Source organism: Manacus vitellinus, unplaced genomic scaffold, assembly GCF_001715985.3.
Source record: "Manacus vitellinus isolate BGI_N305 unplaced genomic scaffold, ASM171598v3 scaffold_29_pilon, whole genome shotgun sequence".
Classification (NCBI taxonomy): domain Eukaryota; kingdom Metazoa; phylum Chordata; class Aves; order Passeriformes; family Pipridae; genus Manacus; species Manacus vitellinus.
The window spans coordinates 6185804-6198769 of record NW_021940207.1 but is presented as its reverse complement, the minus strand read 5'-3'; the positions used below and the strand labels follow the sequence as shown (position 1 = coordinate 6198769).

Genomic DNA, 12966 nt, shown 5'->3' with positions numbered 1-12966 from the left:
GTAGATCCAGGGGCTGAGGAGGGGATCCCGGGGCTGGGGACCAAGGTGGAGGGCCGGGACCGATTTTGGAACGGAGGATTGGGAGTAGGAGTAGATATGATCTGATCTGTAGGGCTGACAATGAGTTTGGCCGGGCGGGGATCTGGGAGACAGAAGAAGGGGTCCTGAACCAGGGCTGGGGGGCAGCAGGGACAGGGTGGGGTGGCAGGGGTCAGCAGGGCTGGGGATGGGTGGCTTTGGATGACCGTCTCTCTCTCTGGCAGAGCGTCTGAATGCCCAAATCGTGTCTGCCCAGAGCTGCACGGGCCTGCTCACAGCCCAGGAGGCTCAGCGCATCCAGCAGCTGCACCAGGAGAACCAGGAGTTCCTGCGCATCCCGCGGAGGCGAGTCCTGCAGGGCTGGGCCTGGATGCCCCTTGGCTGAGTGGGCTCAGCCCCTTGGTGGCTCAAGCCTGAGGACAGCCCTCTGCTTTGTCAGTACCCTATTCTTGGGGAAGCCACTAAGTAGCCTGCATGAGCCTACATGTAACCACATGTAACCACAGCACAGGTGCCAGCCTGCCATGTGAGTGCTCCCAGTGCCAGCCCTTCTGGCCTGACTGTGGAGGTTTCCTGCTCAAAGTTTGGCACTCCTGGAGCTGGTGCATCTAGGCTGCCTGGTAAGCCTTTCCAGAGCTCTGTGCATGGCAAACAGGGAGATTATTCCCCTGTCTTTAAGACCCTACAAATCTTAGTTTGAGAAAAGAGCTTTGTGTGATCTCAGCTAATAGAGTTTGTAAGGAACAAGGAAAGAAGGTGTACTTAAAGCTGCTGAAAACAGGTGCGCTCGTGTCTGAGCTATAACCGTCCTGGCACAGCTGAATGTATGGTGTTTGTGCTCTTTATGTTTACTGCAGTAATGTATCTGGTCTGAGTGCTGTTTCTGACCACTCACTCCAAAATATGCTTGTTACAGGCCACGCTGGGATAGGACAACCAGCGCAGAGGACTTGAAGCAAGCGGAGAGGGAAAGCTTTCTTGAGTGGAGGCGACAGCTTGCCCAGTGAGTGTGCTGCTTGTGTCTGGATAAGTACCTGGTGGCATTTAGAGACACAAGAAGCAGTGGGTTGTATTTATCCTTGCTAGACCAATAAATTTAACATCTCCCTGTACTTGTCCTGGAAGGCTGGACGTCTCAGCCACAGTCTTTGTGGTGAGCTCTGCAAAGGTGTCTTGTGTGTGTGTGTTCTTTTAAAATTTTTCAGGATGGCATGTGATGTTCTGCATTTGCTTGTGAAGTAGAGGAGCACTGGATGTGTTTTCTAAGAGCAGCAGTGCTGCTCTGAATAGCAGGCAGTACTGCCAGCCTGTGTACAGCAGCTTGTGCTGGTCTGGTGCTACATCCGCTGGCTTGGAGAGTTGTGTGATATCTGCTCATGCCCTGCAAACCCACGCTTGCCCTGAGTAAAGTTGTTCAGGTGGTGGTAACAGCAAGTTAGAGGTTGTATAGAGCCATTTCAGGTACCATCCCCAAATTCGTTACCTTTTCCAAGTGGTACTCAATTGAGTAGTAACAGCTGGCACTTGGGATAACTTCTCTCATTTATTATTGTGTCTCTGAAATTTCAGAGGCAGACTTTTGATTAGTTTTTGTTCTTTCTATCCTTTACCACTTCTCCATTGGCATGATCAGGACCGTTGTGTCACTGCTGAAGCAGTGCTACTGACAGCAGTTCACCTGGTGCTTGATCTGTTTGCAAAACCAGCAGAAATAGAACCTATATATGAGTCTGGTTTGAGATCTCTCTCTAAAACTAAAGCCTCCTAGATCTAAGGAAAAACTGGTAGTGTGCTTACTGCCTGACATGGACCAAATGTGACATCTTTTTTTTGTTTGTTTTGCCTTAGCCTTGAGGAAGAGAAAAAGTTAATTCTAACCCCATTTGAACGAAACTTGGAATTTTGGCGTCAGCTTTGGAGAGTCATTGAAAGAAGGTAAAGTATTTTGCTATTGACTTTTAAAAAAGTAGTGTTTAATGAACTGAAGCTTTTGAGTCAGGCTTCAAGTGTCTGAGCACAGGAAAAACAAGTTAGTAATGTTTTGTTATCAGCACTTGAAGTGATTTTGTTTCAAAGTGATCAAAATGTGATGTGAAGAATGGCAGCTGCTTAGTGGTGCCTGCTAGTTTTCAGCACTGTCATCTGCAGTGGTATGCTCTAAGTCTCTGAAGATTCTTCAGATGCTGCTGCTCTTCCAGTAGCTCATTATGGGAGGTCTCTTTTGAGAATGTGTCTTTGTCTCTTACTGAGATTAACCCCTTATCCTCTTTCCCAGCCACACAGCTGCAGCTGTTCAGGGGCAGGAGGCAAGGGAGATGAACTAAATGTTGGGAAAGAAGGAATCTCTTGGTCCTTGGCCCTTAGCTACGCAGAGAAGTTGCAGCAGTGCACAAAAGACAACAGGCTGTCCTATCACAGGAGTAGCTTTGTTTGCTCTGCTGAGCTGTAATACAATAGGAGTGCTATCTGCTACCTTAATCTAACTGGGGCATTTAATTTCACTAGTAATTAAGTTTGAGATCATCTCATCTGATTTTCCTAAAATTGAAAAATACTTCACCAGTGAGGTCATGATGAGCTGGTCCTTTCACAGAGGGGGCTTTGTACTGGGTGCTGCTGGGCCTTTGGCTGGGAGAGTGCTGGCTGGGAGCATCCACTGTAGGGGATCATGACAGGCAGTGTGAGTGTACTGGGTATTTAGAGGTGGCTGGAATGTGTTATTAATGCCTTTCTGCTCTTGTTGAAGCTTTTTATTTCGTGTAGAGTGAGGATGCTGTCTTGGAAAGGAATGGAAAAATCATTCAGTCCCTTACCTTGCCAGATAATTTGATCTGTTGTCAGCCTTTTCATGTGTTTGCTTCAAAATAGTTCCTAGCAGTGTGATTCAGTAACTTCTCTGTATCCCATCCCAGTACCATGGTGTCACCTTTCTCTCATATTGATCTCTGAATTTCTGTAACTGTGCAGTAGCTCTTTGTACCCTTGTGGCTTATTAAATTACTCCCTTGGGGGGGTTATTGATTTATTTTTTATATGTAACCAACTGCCTAGTGAGGCTTGAAATTCTTCCACTCAACCCTTCATGTTCTGAAGGTGTCCTGAGTTAACAAAAATCCCTGTCAAACAAATAGAATCAGCATGGGGCAATCAGTGTTTTAAACTACTTGCCTGCAGAACTCTAGTGGTAGAGGCTGTAGTTAAATTTTCCCTGTCCTTTTGAGAAAAGAAGCATGAATGCCTGTGGAATCTGAAGCCATTGCATATAACTGATTTGTAGAACTGTCGAGTCTTGCTCAAATATGTGGTGGCAACTTGGTGTCTGGTTTTGAAGCTGTTTGCTAAAAGCAGGTTGTAAGGCCGTCCTTGCATGGGGGAGCAACATGTCTTGTTGGAGTCTAGGGCTATTTTTTCACTGTTTTATGTTTTTTATGACAAGAAGTGCACAAGGAAATTTTTAAAATGCCTGATATCAAACACTTAAAATCTGCAGGTTGTTTGTGGGAGACTTTATAAATCCTGTTCCATGCAAAGGGGACAACCACGTTCTAGAATATCTCGCTGTGTAGGAAAACTACCTCTTCTTTCTTTCTGTAACTACCCTGCCACAGCTGGGAATGAGGACAGACAGAAATAAAGTTGTGTTATCACAGTTTTTAGTACCATTCTCAAGCACAGAATGCCACTGCTCTGGTTCTTGCTTGCTGAGTGTTTCTGGAGGGTAAATGGATTGGCAAAACTGGCGTGTTTCCTTCCCACTTGCCAGCTGTACAGGGGAATGAGCTAAGTGAGGAGAAAATACTGTACAGCAGTACTGGCTTGTAGCACAAGCCTGGCTCAGTTGGGCAGGTGGGCTGTTGAGATGCTTTGTTATTCAGTAAACGTACTTAGTAGGATAATACAGTTAAAACTATTAAAATTCCAAGCAAAACCTAAAAGCAAATAATTGCTGTGCCTTGCTGCTTCCTTTAAGGCAAAGTAAGGAGGAGTATTTATGGGGCTTTCTTTCACTTTTGCAGTGACATTGTAGTCCAGATAGTAGATGCTAGAAACCCCCTTCTGTTTAGATGTCAAGATCTGGTAAGTAAATCACTTTTTTGAATGTTATCTTAGTTATATATCATAAGGTTTACGTAATTTATTTTTTGTTTAACACATTCAGCCACCTTGAAACTGTTCTACTGTTGTATCTTAGTGGATATCTTATTAATTTATGCAAGTATTATGGCACAAACTTATTTTTGTTTGATGTCTTTTGATATTTCACACAGGATGTTGTGGATTTAGAGGCAATTCTACAGACATTATATTGCAGATATTATATTACTCCTCATTACCCACTAAAAGTGTCTTCACTTAAAGGAATTGTTCTGTGTAAAAACATAGTGGAATAAACCTGAGTGACAATTACTGCACTGAAAGCAAATAATCAATTATTGAAGTGACAGCTTTGTAATGACAGACTATAGAACACTGCATCAATGAGACATTAAATTGCTCAAATAGTTATCTTGGAGTTCCTGCTGCAGGGTGCTGATTAATATCTTGTCACAGCTCTAAGCAGACAAGGTGTTTGCACACGTGGCCAGCAACAAGCTGTGTTGTTGTAGTTGCATGCTCCAATTTGTCCTTGTAGTTGTCTACTAAACACCAGTTCCACCTAGCCCAGGGGATGGTAAGCTGGGCTACACTTGTGTGGAGCTTGTCTTGCTGCTCTTGTATTACCTTGGGGGGAAGAGGAGTCGAAACCAGAGTATGGACTGATCCTTCTCTTCTTTTTTTTCAGGAAAGTTACGTTAAGGAAGTCAGTAATGACAAGGAGAACATGATCCTGATCAACAAAGCAGATTTGCTGAGTGAGGAGCAGCGGGCTGCTTGGGCACAGTTCTTTGAGAAGGAGGGTGTGAAGGTGGTGTTCTGGTCAGCATTGGCAGAGTGTAAACGGCTGTCTGGAGAAGCAAAGGTACTGTGGGTGAGCAGCTCAAACTACGTGTGTGCTGGCTGCTGCTGGTAACTTGCTTTGCAGCTGTGCTTGCGATAGACCTGAGCACCTTTCTAGGAAGGGCACTGTCCTCACTGTCCTTGTCTCGGGGAAGGATTATTTTAAAGACCTGTGCAGCTATAAAACAGCATTTGAATGATCAATTCAGAGACAAGAGTGAGGAGACTAAAATGATCAAGAAAGTGCAGAACACAGAAACAGCCCTTGTAGACCTGTTTGCAAAATCTTAACCCATGTAAAGAATTGGAAACCTTTCCAAGAGGGGTGCTGTGAGGGATGGGGTTATCTCTACAGAGTTTTTTTCTCTCCCAGAGAGGGGAGGTGTTTCTTAGAGAGCCTATAGTACTTGAAAGCCCTTTTTTTGCCCAGTGGAACAAACTGAGTTACTGCCACAAGTTACATGTTATCAGTAGGTGCTACTTTCGTCTGTTACAGCCATTCAGCTATGGAATATCTCATATCTCCTTGTAAAAATACCTACTGTGTTCAGCTGGTTTACAGTCCTTGCATAAAATGTTTTTACAGACTGATTTAAAAGTAAGACTGAAAATGGTAGTTTTATTCTCTTTTTTGGGAAAGAAAGGTCAAAAAGCCATGAACAGTCCCTCTTGGAATACTTTTGTCATTCTCCTGAAATGAGCTAGTTGTGTCTACATCATACTTAAGACCCCTATAAAACCTGTGTGATGTAAGCAGTGAATTGTCAGCCCTTGGGATGTGGCTGATGAAAATACAGTCGCTCGCACTGCAGCAACTGCAGTCAGGAACAAGGCCTAGTGCTGTCCTTGCATTTCACCTCTGAAATGCTGTTCACACAGGAACAGGACGCTGAAGGTGTAGCAGAGCACTCGAGTGATTCTGAGGATGAAAGCTCCAGTCAAGAAGAAGACAACACAGCACAAGGTAGCGCAGAAAGCACATCCACAGACAATGCTTTGCAAACTGTAAACCAAGTTCTGCTTAGTGATGATGACAGCAGTGATGAATATGAAGACTGTGAAGAAGATGAAGAGGAGGCCTGGCAAACCTGTTCTGAAGATGAAGATGGGGACAACATAAATGCTATTGCTCCAGAGAGGATGGGAAACAGGACTGATGGTGCTGCAGTGCGGCATGTAGTGCAAGAGCAGAACAGGAATGTCAGGAACTTCAGCCATCTAGTACAGAGAAATGAGCTGCTGGAGATATTCAAAACCGTGCACGATGGACCAAGGGTGAAGGATGGGGAAGTAAATGTTGGGCTGGTGAGTTGGACTTTGTGCTTTAATGGAACTTGTTTAATCTAAATTTTAATTCCATATGCCTCTACAGCTAAAATTTGTCCTGTAGCCTGGCTTCCTATAAGGCTTTAAAAACTAGCAAGCACAAACCACTGCAGCTCAGTGTTCTTCGCTGCTTGCCCTGGTTTTTTAATAGACTTTATTGGAGTACTTTTGTGTAAGAGCTCTGTCAGTCTTCTGGCATCACCCTGCCTGATACCACTGTTACCATTCCACTTCTTTGTCATCCAGGTGGGTTACCCTAATGTTGGCAAAAGTTCAACCATCAACACAATCCTTGGAAACAAGAAGGTGTCAGTGTCTGCTACACCAGGCCGTACAAAACACTTTCAGGTATTGCTGACAAACAGCATTGATCTTCTTTGTTATTTCTTTTTCCCCAGTGGAAGGGAGCTTCATTTTGAGCTAGTTGCAAGCACATGCAGTCACTGAGAACTCTGCCAACCTGAACTCTGGCCAGCAGAGTATGTTGGAGAGGGATGGTCTTGATGTATAGAATTTTGGAACTTTAGTTCTTGCTTTCAAACTCTTGCTACAGTGTGAGTCACTTATGAGAGCTGCTGTGCAATGGGAGATGTTTTAAAGTGAGTGTTTCTCTGAATAGCTCAAGGTCAAGGTTTCAAACCACCCTTCTTGTTCACATCATTGCTGTGAATGAGTCTAGTTTTGCTGCTGTTTTTATATTGATCAAGCTTTAATTTGGAGGTAGCAACTCCAGTGCTATAATGTGGGACCATTGTGGGATTTGCACTTGCTCAATCTCCTACCTGTTTCAAAACACAATTAAATGTTTCTGGAGTGCTTTCTTCTCTCCAATCAGACTGGAGAGCTGAGGGTCCTGTCTGGACACCTTATTTAGGAATTTTGGAAGTTCTGTGGTCTTTCACATCCAATTTCCTTAATTCATCACCTGGGGCCAGCAGGGCAGATGTCTGTGTTAGTAGAATTTCTGCATCCATGTTTCATCTATGCATTTATTTTTTTTGTTCCTGTTTCCTCCCTGGCCACTGACTTGCCATTGTGAACTAACTGGTTATTTTCATGTAGACCCTGTATGTGGAGCCTGGCCTGTGCCTTTGTGATTGCCCTGGTCTGGTGATGCCATCTTTCGTCTCTACCAAGGCAGAAATGATTTGTTCTGGAATTCTGCCTATAGACCAGATGAGGGACCATGTCCCACCTATTTCTCTAATATCCTTTGCATGGGGTTCGTGGGAGTGTCTGTAAGGGTTGGATCTGGAGGATGTCAAGTAGCGTGTTCCAGCCCTGCTAGCAGCACACGTGCTCATGCCTTGAGGGCAGTGGGACACACTGGATAAAACAGCCCTGCTGTGTTGGTCTTTTCCCACCTCATTTCAACTTTGTCTTGTTGTCAGGCTTGTTTAATTTTTCTGGTTTGCAACAAAATCCGGAAGTCATTCTTTTCATGTGTGCTCTTGGAGTGATGAAGGGGCAAGGTTACTTGTGTAGCTGAAAATCACCAGGTGGTTTCCTTCACTAGCTCACGTTTGCCAGCATATCCCACGAAACATTTTGGAAGCAACCTATGGAATAAGTATTATAAGGCCAAGGGAAGATGAGGATCCAGATCGAAAGCCAACAGCTGAAGAGCTGCTAACAGCATATGGATGTGAGTGATGACCCTCATAAAACCTGTCACCTACACTCTGTGCATGGTCCTGAACATGTTTTAAAGTTAGGCCCACCTTGGGTTTGTTGTGCATTGCGTTAGGACTTGCCCTCTTCTCAGCAGGGCCTTTGTTAATGGCTCATCTCCTGTGTGTGTTTGGCCAGTCTCATCTGACAGGTGTCGATGGTGTGGAGGACACTGGTGAGATACCCTGCCAGTCTATAGTGTGGTGCTCTTTCAAATACCTCACATCAACTGTGTCTTGAATTAGATTCTGAAGAATGCAGCAAATTCTGATTCTCTGGCCTTAAAACAAAAATAAAAACCCAGCAGTTTTTCTGCTGGTAGGGAGAAATCATCATTCCTTTCAGGTCAGGATGCTTCTGTGGTACCTCTACAGTCAGCAATATTGTCTTTTTTTCCTTGCTTTCCCCAACAGAAGCCTCTTTCTAAGGGTGTTTTTTTTTTGACAAAGGATACAAATGTGCAGTTAGGCAGTAGATAAGAACATATTCATTCTCTCGTACTTACACAGAATGTACTTTGGATTTGCCTTCCAGATATGAGAGGCTTTATGACAGCTCATGGACAGCCAGACCAGCCGAGATCAGCTCGATACGTGTTAAAAGACTATGTCAATGTAAGTGTTTCCTACATCTGGGTTTTCTTTCCTGCTAGGAAGTGAATTGAAGGTTTCACTAGAGCACAATAAAGTGAATTCTGTTTCTCTGGATAAAGTCACTGTATTTCAAAATACTCTTTAGGTCGGGCTGGTTTTATGTTTTAAAAGAATAAACTGAACTTCTCAAGCTGCTTAATATTAAAAAGATTCTTGCTTAACAATATGGTGCTAGCTAAATAAATAATCATATCTCTAAAATAACCAGCAGATATTCAGGAAACAAACCCATATTCTATAGCTGGACCAATATTTGGCACTAAGGACTGTAACTCTCAGTGTTGTAATACTGCATTTTTCTGCAGCACTCTTGGCAACTTATTGTTGAGAATTTCTTAATAGGATCCTCCAGTGCTCCTGAGAGTTTTGCAGTGTATTGTTTGCAGCTGGAAATGGTGCTTTGATATAGAGGTGGAACAGTACTTTAACTTAGAAGTTGAGCCAGTTGTTGCTTAGGAGGAGAAATAAAGTGTACTTACAGTTTGCCTGTGTGAGCCCCTGGACTTCGAGCCCTTCTTAGGTTTGGGGTTGTTTTCTTTCCTCTGTGTGTTTTCTCTCTGAGTTTCTTTGGTCATAACTGTGTCCATTGCTTTCACAGGGGAAGCTGTTATATTGCCACCCACCTCCTGGTATTGACCCAAATGATTTTCAGCACCAGCATCAAAGATGCCTGGAGAGCAGAACTGTGCAGGCCCCTGGACAGGTGAAGCCTGAGAAGAATACCAAAGCAAAGCAGATTGAAAATGTGGTGGACAAAACATTCTTCCACCAGGTAAATTCTGGAGGAAATTTGTTCCATGAGTTTTTGCTACAGCGCTTATTAGTAATTACTGAGGAAAAAAAGCCACCTTTGAGGATGGAGGTGTGCTGGGTTGAGTTAATGGTGCTAGATGCTGTGGGATCTACATATAATTTCTATCTAAGAACTCTCTGTTCTTTTTATTATCTCCTAAATCACTGTGAATGTCCTAGGTGACTGGCAGATTGCTAATGAGCTATGCATAGCTGATTTTTAAGAGGTCAGTAGGGTGACCCTTGTCATTATGGACCTAACATCAATCTTGAGCAAACAGGGGGGTGACTGTGAAGACAGACAGGGAGGGTGGAGTGACACAGTAACTGACCTGGAACGTGGTTTTGGACTAACAGGTCCTTCAAACTAACGTTCCTTTCTTGAGCTGACATTTTTAGGGGATGTGATAAGCTTCTTTAAGACAATTGATTTAGTACTACCTGAAATCAGGTGAAAAGAATATAAACTGATTTAAAATCCAATGGAGAAATCTCAAAAATAAGTAGAAAATGGGAATTTTTCTTAACTTGTATGATTCTTGTGAGTCCCACAGGGATCTGTTTTGCCCCTACACAACTGAAAAAATGTATTAGTGACTTGTAGTGAAATGTGAAATCCATAAGCAATTAGGTCTGCATACCTGACAAAGATCAGAACAGGTGTTTAGCAGTGAAGAGGGTGTGTCAGACAGCATGTTTCATTCTCTGTGGTTAGCTGGATATGAACAGTATTTGTTTAGCACAGCTAAAGATAATAATGCATTTTGAAAACAACAACTCAAGCTCTTTTCAAAATGACGTAGAAAACTGTGACCTGAAAAGAATTTTTGGGATTACCAGACTCTTCCTCTGTCTGCCCAAAGTGCTGGCACAAGCTGTGAGCCCCATCAGTGCTCCAGACTTGAGCAAATTATTTTAGTCTGTGGCTTTCACAGATGCCAGATTTATTTTGCAAAGACAATTTGTTGTGTGCAAAGCAGAGGCTGTGAGAATCCATCCCAGTGCTGTAGCTGATGTCTGTCACAGTGTCTCGTCAGTGCCCTGCCTCTGCTGGGTGGGTGCTGGGGACCCCGTGCAGCTGCAGGCAGAACTGGAGCCTGCTGGCAGGCTTTGGCTGGGATGTGTGGTGTGACCTTCCTGCAGCTCTGGAGCGGGGGCTGAGCAGGTCCTGATGGGTTTGAGCTCGCCTGTGTCTGGTTTTAGTGACATGTTGCAGTTCCTGTGGTTAAATGTCTTCTCATCAGTCACTGGTGATCGTGTCTGCTCTTGCAGGAGAATGTCCGTGCCCTCATGAAAGGGGTCCGGGCTGCAATGGGATACCGGCCTGGCAGCGGCCTCGTGCCTGTGACTGCATCCAATCCTGGGAACGTGGTAGGAAAGCCCTGGAAAAAACATGGAAACAGGAACAAGAAGGAGAAAATCCGCAGGATCACCAAGCACCTGGAGGCTTAGCTGTGGTACCAGTACTGGGCTTTTCCAGGGCAGGGACTGCACTGTCCCACAGGCCTTAATTGAGGAGTAAAATAAAAAGGATAAGTGGGCATCACTAGCTCACCTGGTAGCTCTGTGCTGTGGATTGGCCTGGGCAGGGGTAAGGGTGGGCTCTGGTAGTTGGAGCTCATCCCTACTGGGAACAAAAGAGACCTGGCTGTTTGTGTTATCTGGAAGCCAGCCCAGATGTTTGACTGCTGCTGAAACATCCTTTCAATGGGAGCAGATGGAGCCATGCGGGAGTGTTTTTTCCTTCCATAAAGGATGTATTTTATGGCTGTTGCAATCAAAGCAAGTCCTGTAAATCTGACTAAAATCTTTATAAACAGTTGAACTTCAGTGAGTGATGTTTGTTACATTATGAGACACTATTGCTCATCTCCTTTTTTTTTTTTTCTGTCTTTAAAGCTGGTTTGTTGATTTGACAGAACACTTTAGTGTGTTGAAAAATGAGGTAAAGTGATCTTTATTGCCCTCTTCCTTCTCTGCTGTGCCAGACCTATTCTGTAGAATCTGGTACTGAAACCACTCCCAATTTCCCAGCTTGAGCAGAGCATGGCACACTGTGCAAGGAAAATGCTGCTTTTATGTCCTTCACGCTGAGCTGGTATCAGTTGTTTTCCTGTGTGACTTCCCACTGGTATTTTAAAACATTAGCTCCGTTTGACTGGCTAAAAATCTGGTGCTAATTTGTCCTTAAATATATTTGAGATTTTACTTCCTATATGGTCTCATGTTCTGTCTCATTGACCTAGTCACAGAAGTGTTTAAGAGCAAATTTTAATTGAGTACATGACTATTTGATGCTAAAAGACTTTACTTGAGGTCAGACTTCAGTGAGATTTACTTCTTAGCTGCCCTGCTGAGAAAATGTTTGTGCACTTGGTCAGTTCTCTTCATTCCTAGTGCAGCACAGGGAGTAATGACAGGACTGGAAAGGCTCACAAAGACGAGGCGTGCTTTGTTTTTAGGTGGTGGTGTAACAGATGATTTTGGTCTCTGATACTAAAAAAGAGATTGCTGTCTTTTAATTTGTACTTTCCAGGCCTTAAGTGTGGATGGAGAGATGAAAGCAACTGCTGAGCGAAGCCACAGCAGATGTGGGGTGTGCAACTAAGCTGGTTTTGGCTTTGTGACCCTTTGTGTGTGTGTCCTTTACAGCCAGTTTGCGCTGCGTGTGTGGAGGGTCCCCTGACAGCAGAGCTCTTGGCTCCTGCTTCCCCTGAGTTGAATTCTTAATTACATCACTGCAAGGAAGATAAATCCCTACCTGCAAAATTAAAGCATAATTACACTAAATGAATATGGTCAATGGTATTTAAATCAATGTACTGTAGCGGAAAGTAAATTCTTAGGAGAGACTATTTAATCTGTTTCTCCCGGCGAAGGTGATCCTTGCCTTTGTTTGCTGAAGAGGTTATGCCTTAGCCAAATCCCTCTGATCCAGCTTCTCCACCCTCCTTGTAGGAAAGATACCTGCTTTTGTCCTTTAGGGACCTGATTGCTCAGAAACACCCATTTCTTTTTGTCCTGTCCTGTGTCCTGAAACTACTGCCTGTCAAATTACCTGCCAAACTTAAGTTGGAGTATCCTTTATTGAAGTTTTGAAATACTATTTTTTCCTATTTTGTCTTTCTCTTTTCAAAGCACTTTGAATTCTTAGCTCATGTTGCACGTACCTGAGTTTTCTTTTGCGTTCTCTGCCTTTTCCTGTCAGCTGGGTCTCCATGAGCCTTCTTGCTGGACAAGCTGTGTCCTGGTGTAGACCTTTGCCAATCCAGTGAGTAACAGAAATCCCCAGGGCCTGAGACTTGAGACAACTGCTTGTTGCTTCCAGGAACCTTTGGCCATAGGACCTGTCAAGTGACTTGCAGTGTTTGCATGAGTAAACAGGATAATGTAAGTATGACCAAGCAAATACTGTTTACTGAGGTTTGTTAAATGCAAACCGCTCCTTGCTGTGCTCTTGCCTTGATAGAAAAGGACCCAAAGACTGCTAATATTTTATGCTGTTACTGAGCAGTGGGCAAACTATAAAATAGGCAAGGACCATGGT

General features: G+C 43.9%; 1 protein-coding gene across 1 annotated transcript; it reads left to right on the top strand.

Moving 5' to 3' along the window:
• Nucleotides 1-254: 254 nt before the first annotated feature.
• On the top strand, nt 255-11634 carry LSG1 (large 60S subunit nuclear export GTPase 1). The gene is made up of 12 exons (XM_018075044.2): nt 255-384; nt 956-1042; nt 1888-1974; nt 4056-4116; nt 4823-4999; nt 5857-6282; nt 6550-6651; nt 7366-7509; nt 7825-7948; nt 8509-8588; nt 9226-9399; nt 10692-11634. The coding sequence occupies exons 5-12, from the start codon at nt 4862-4864 to the stop codon at nt 10869-10871; spliced, it is 1368 nt and encodes a 455-aa protein (XP_017930533.2). The 5' UTR covers nt 255-384; nt 956-1042; nt 1888-1974; nt 4056-4116; nt 4823-4861; the 3' UTR covers nt 10872-11634.
• The last annotated feature ends 1332 nt before the right edge of the window (nt 11635-12966 follow it).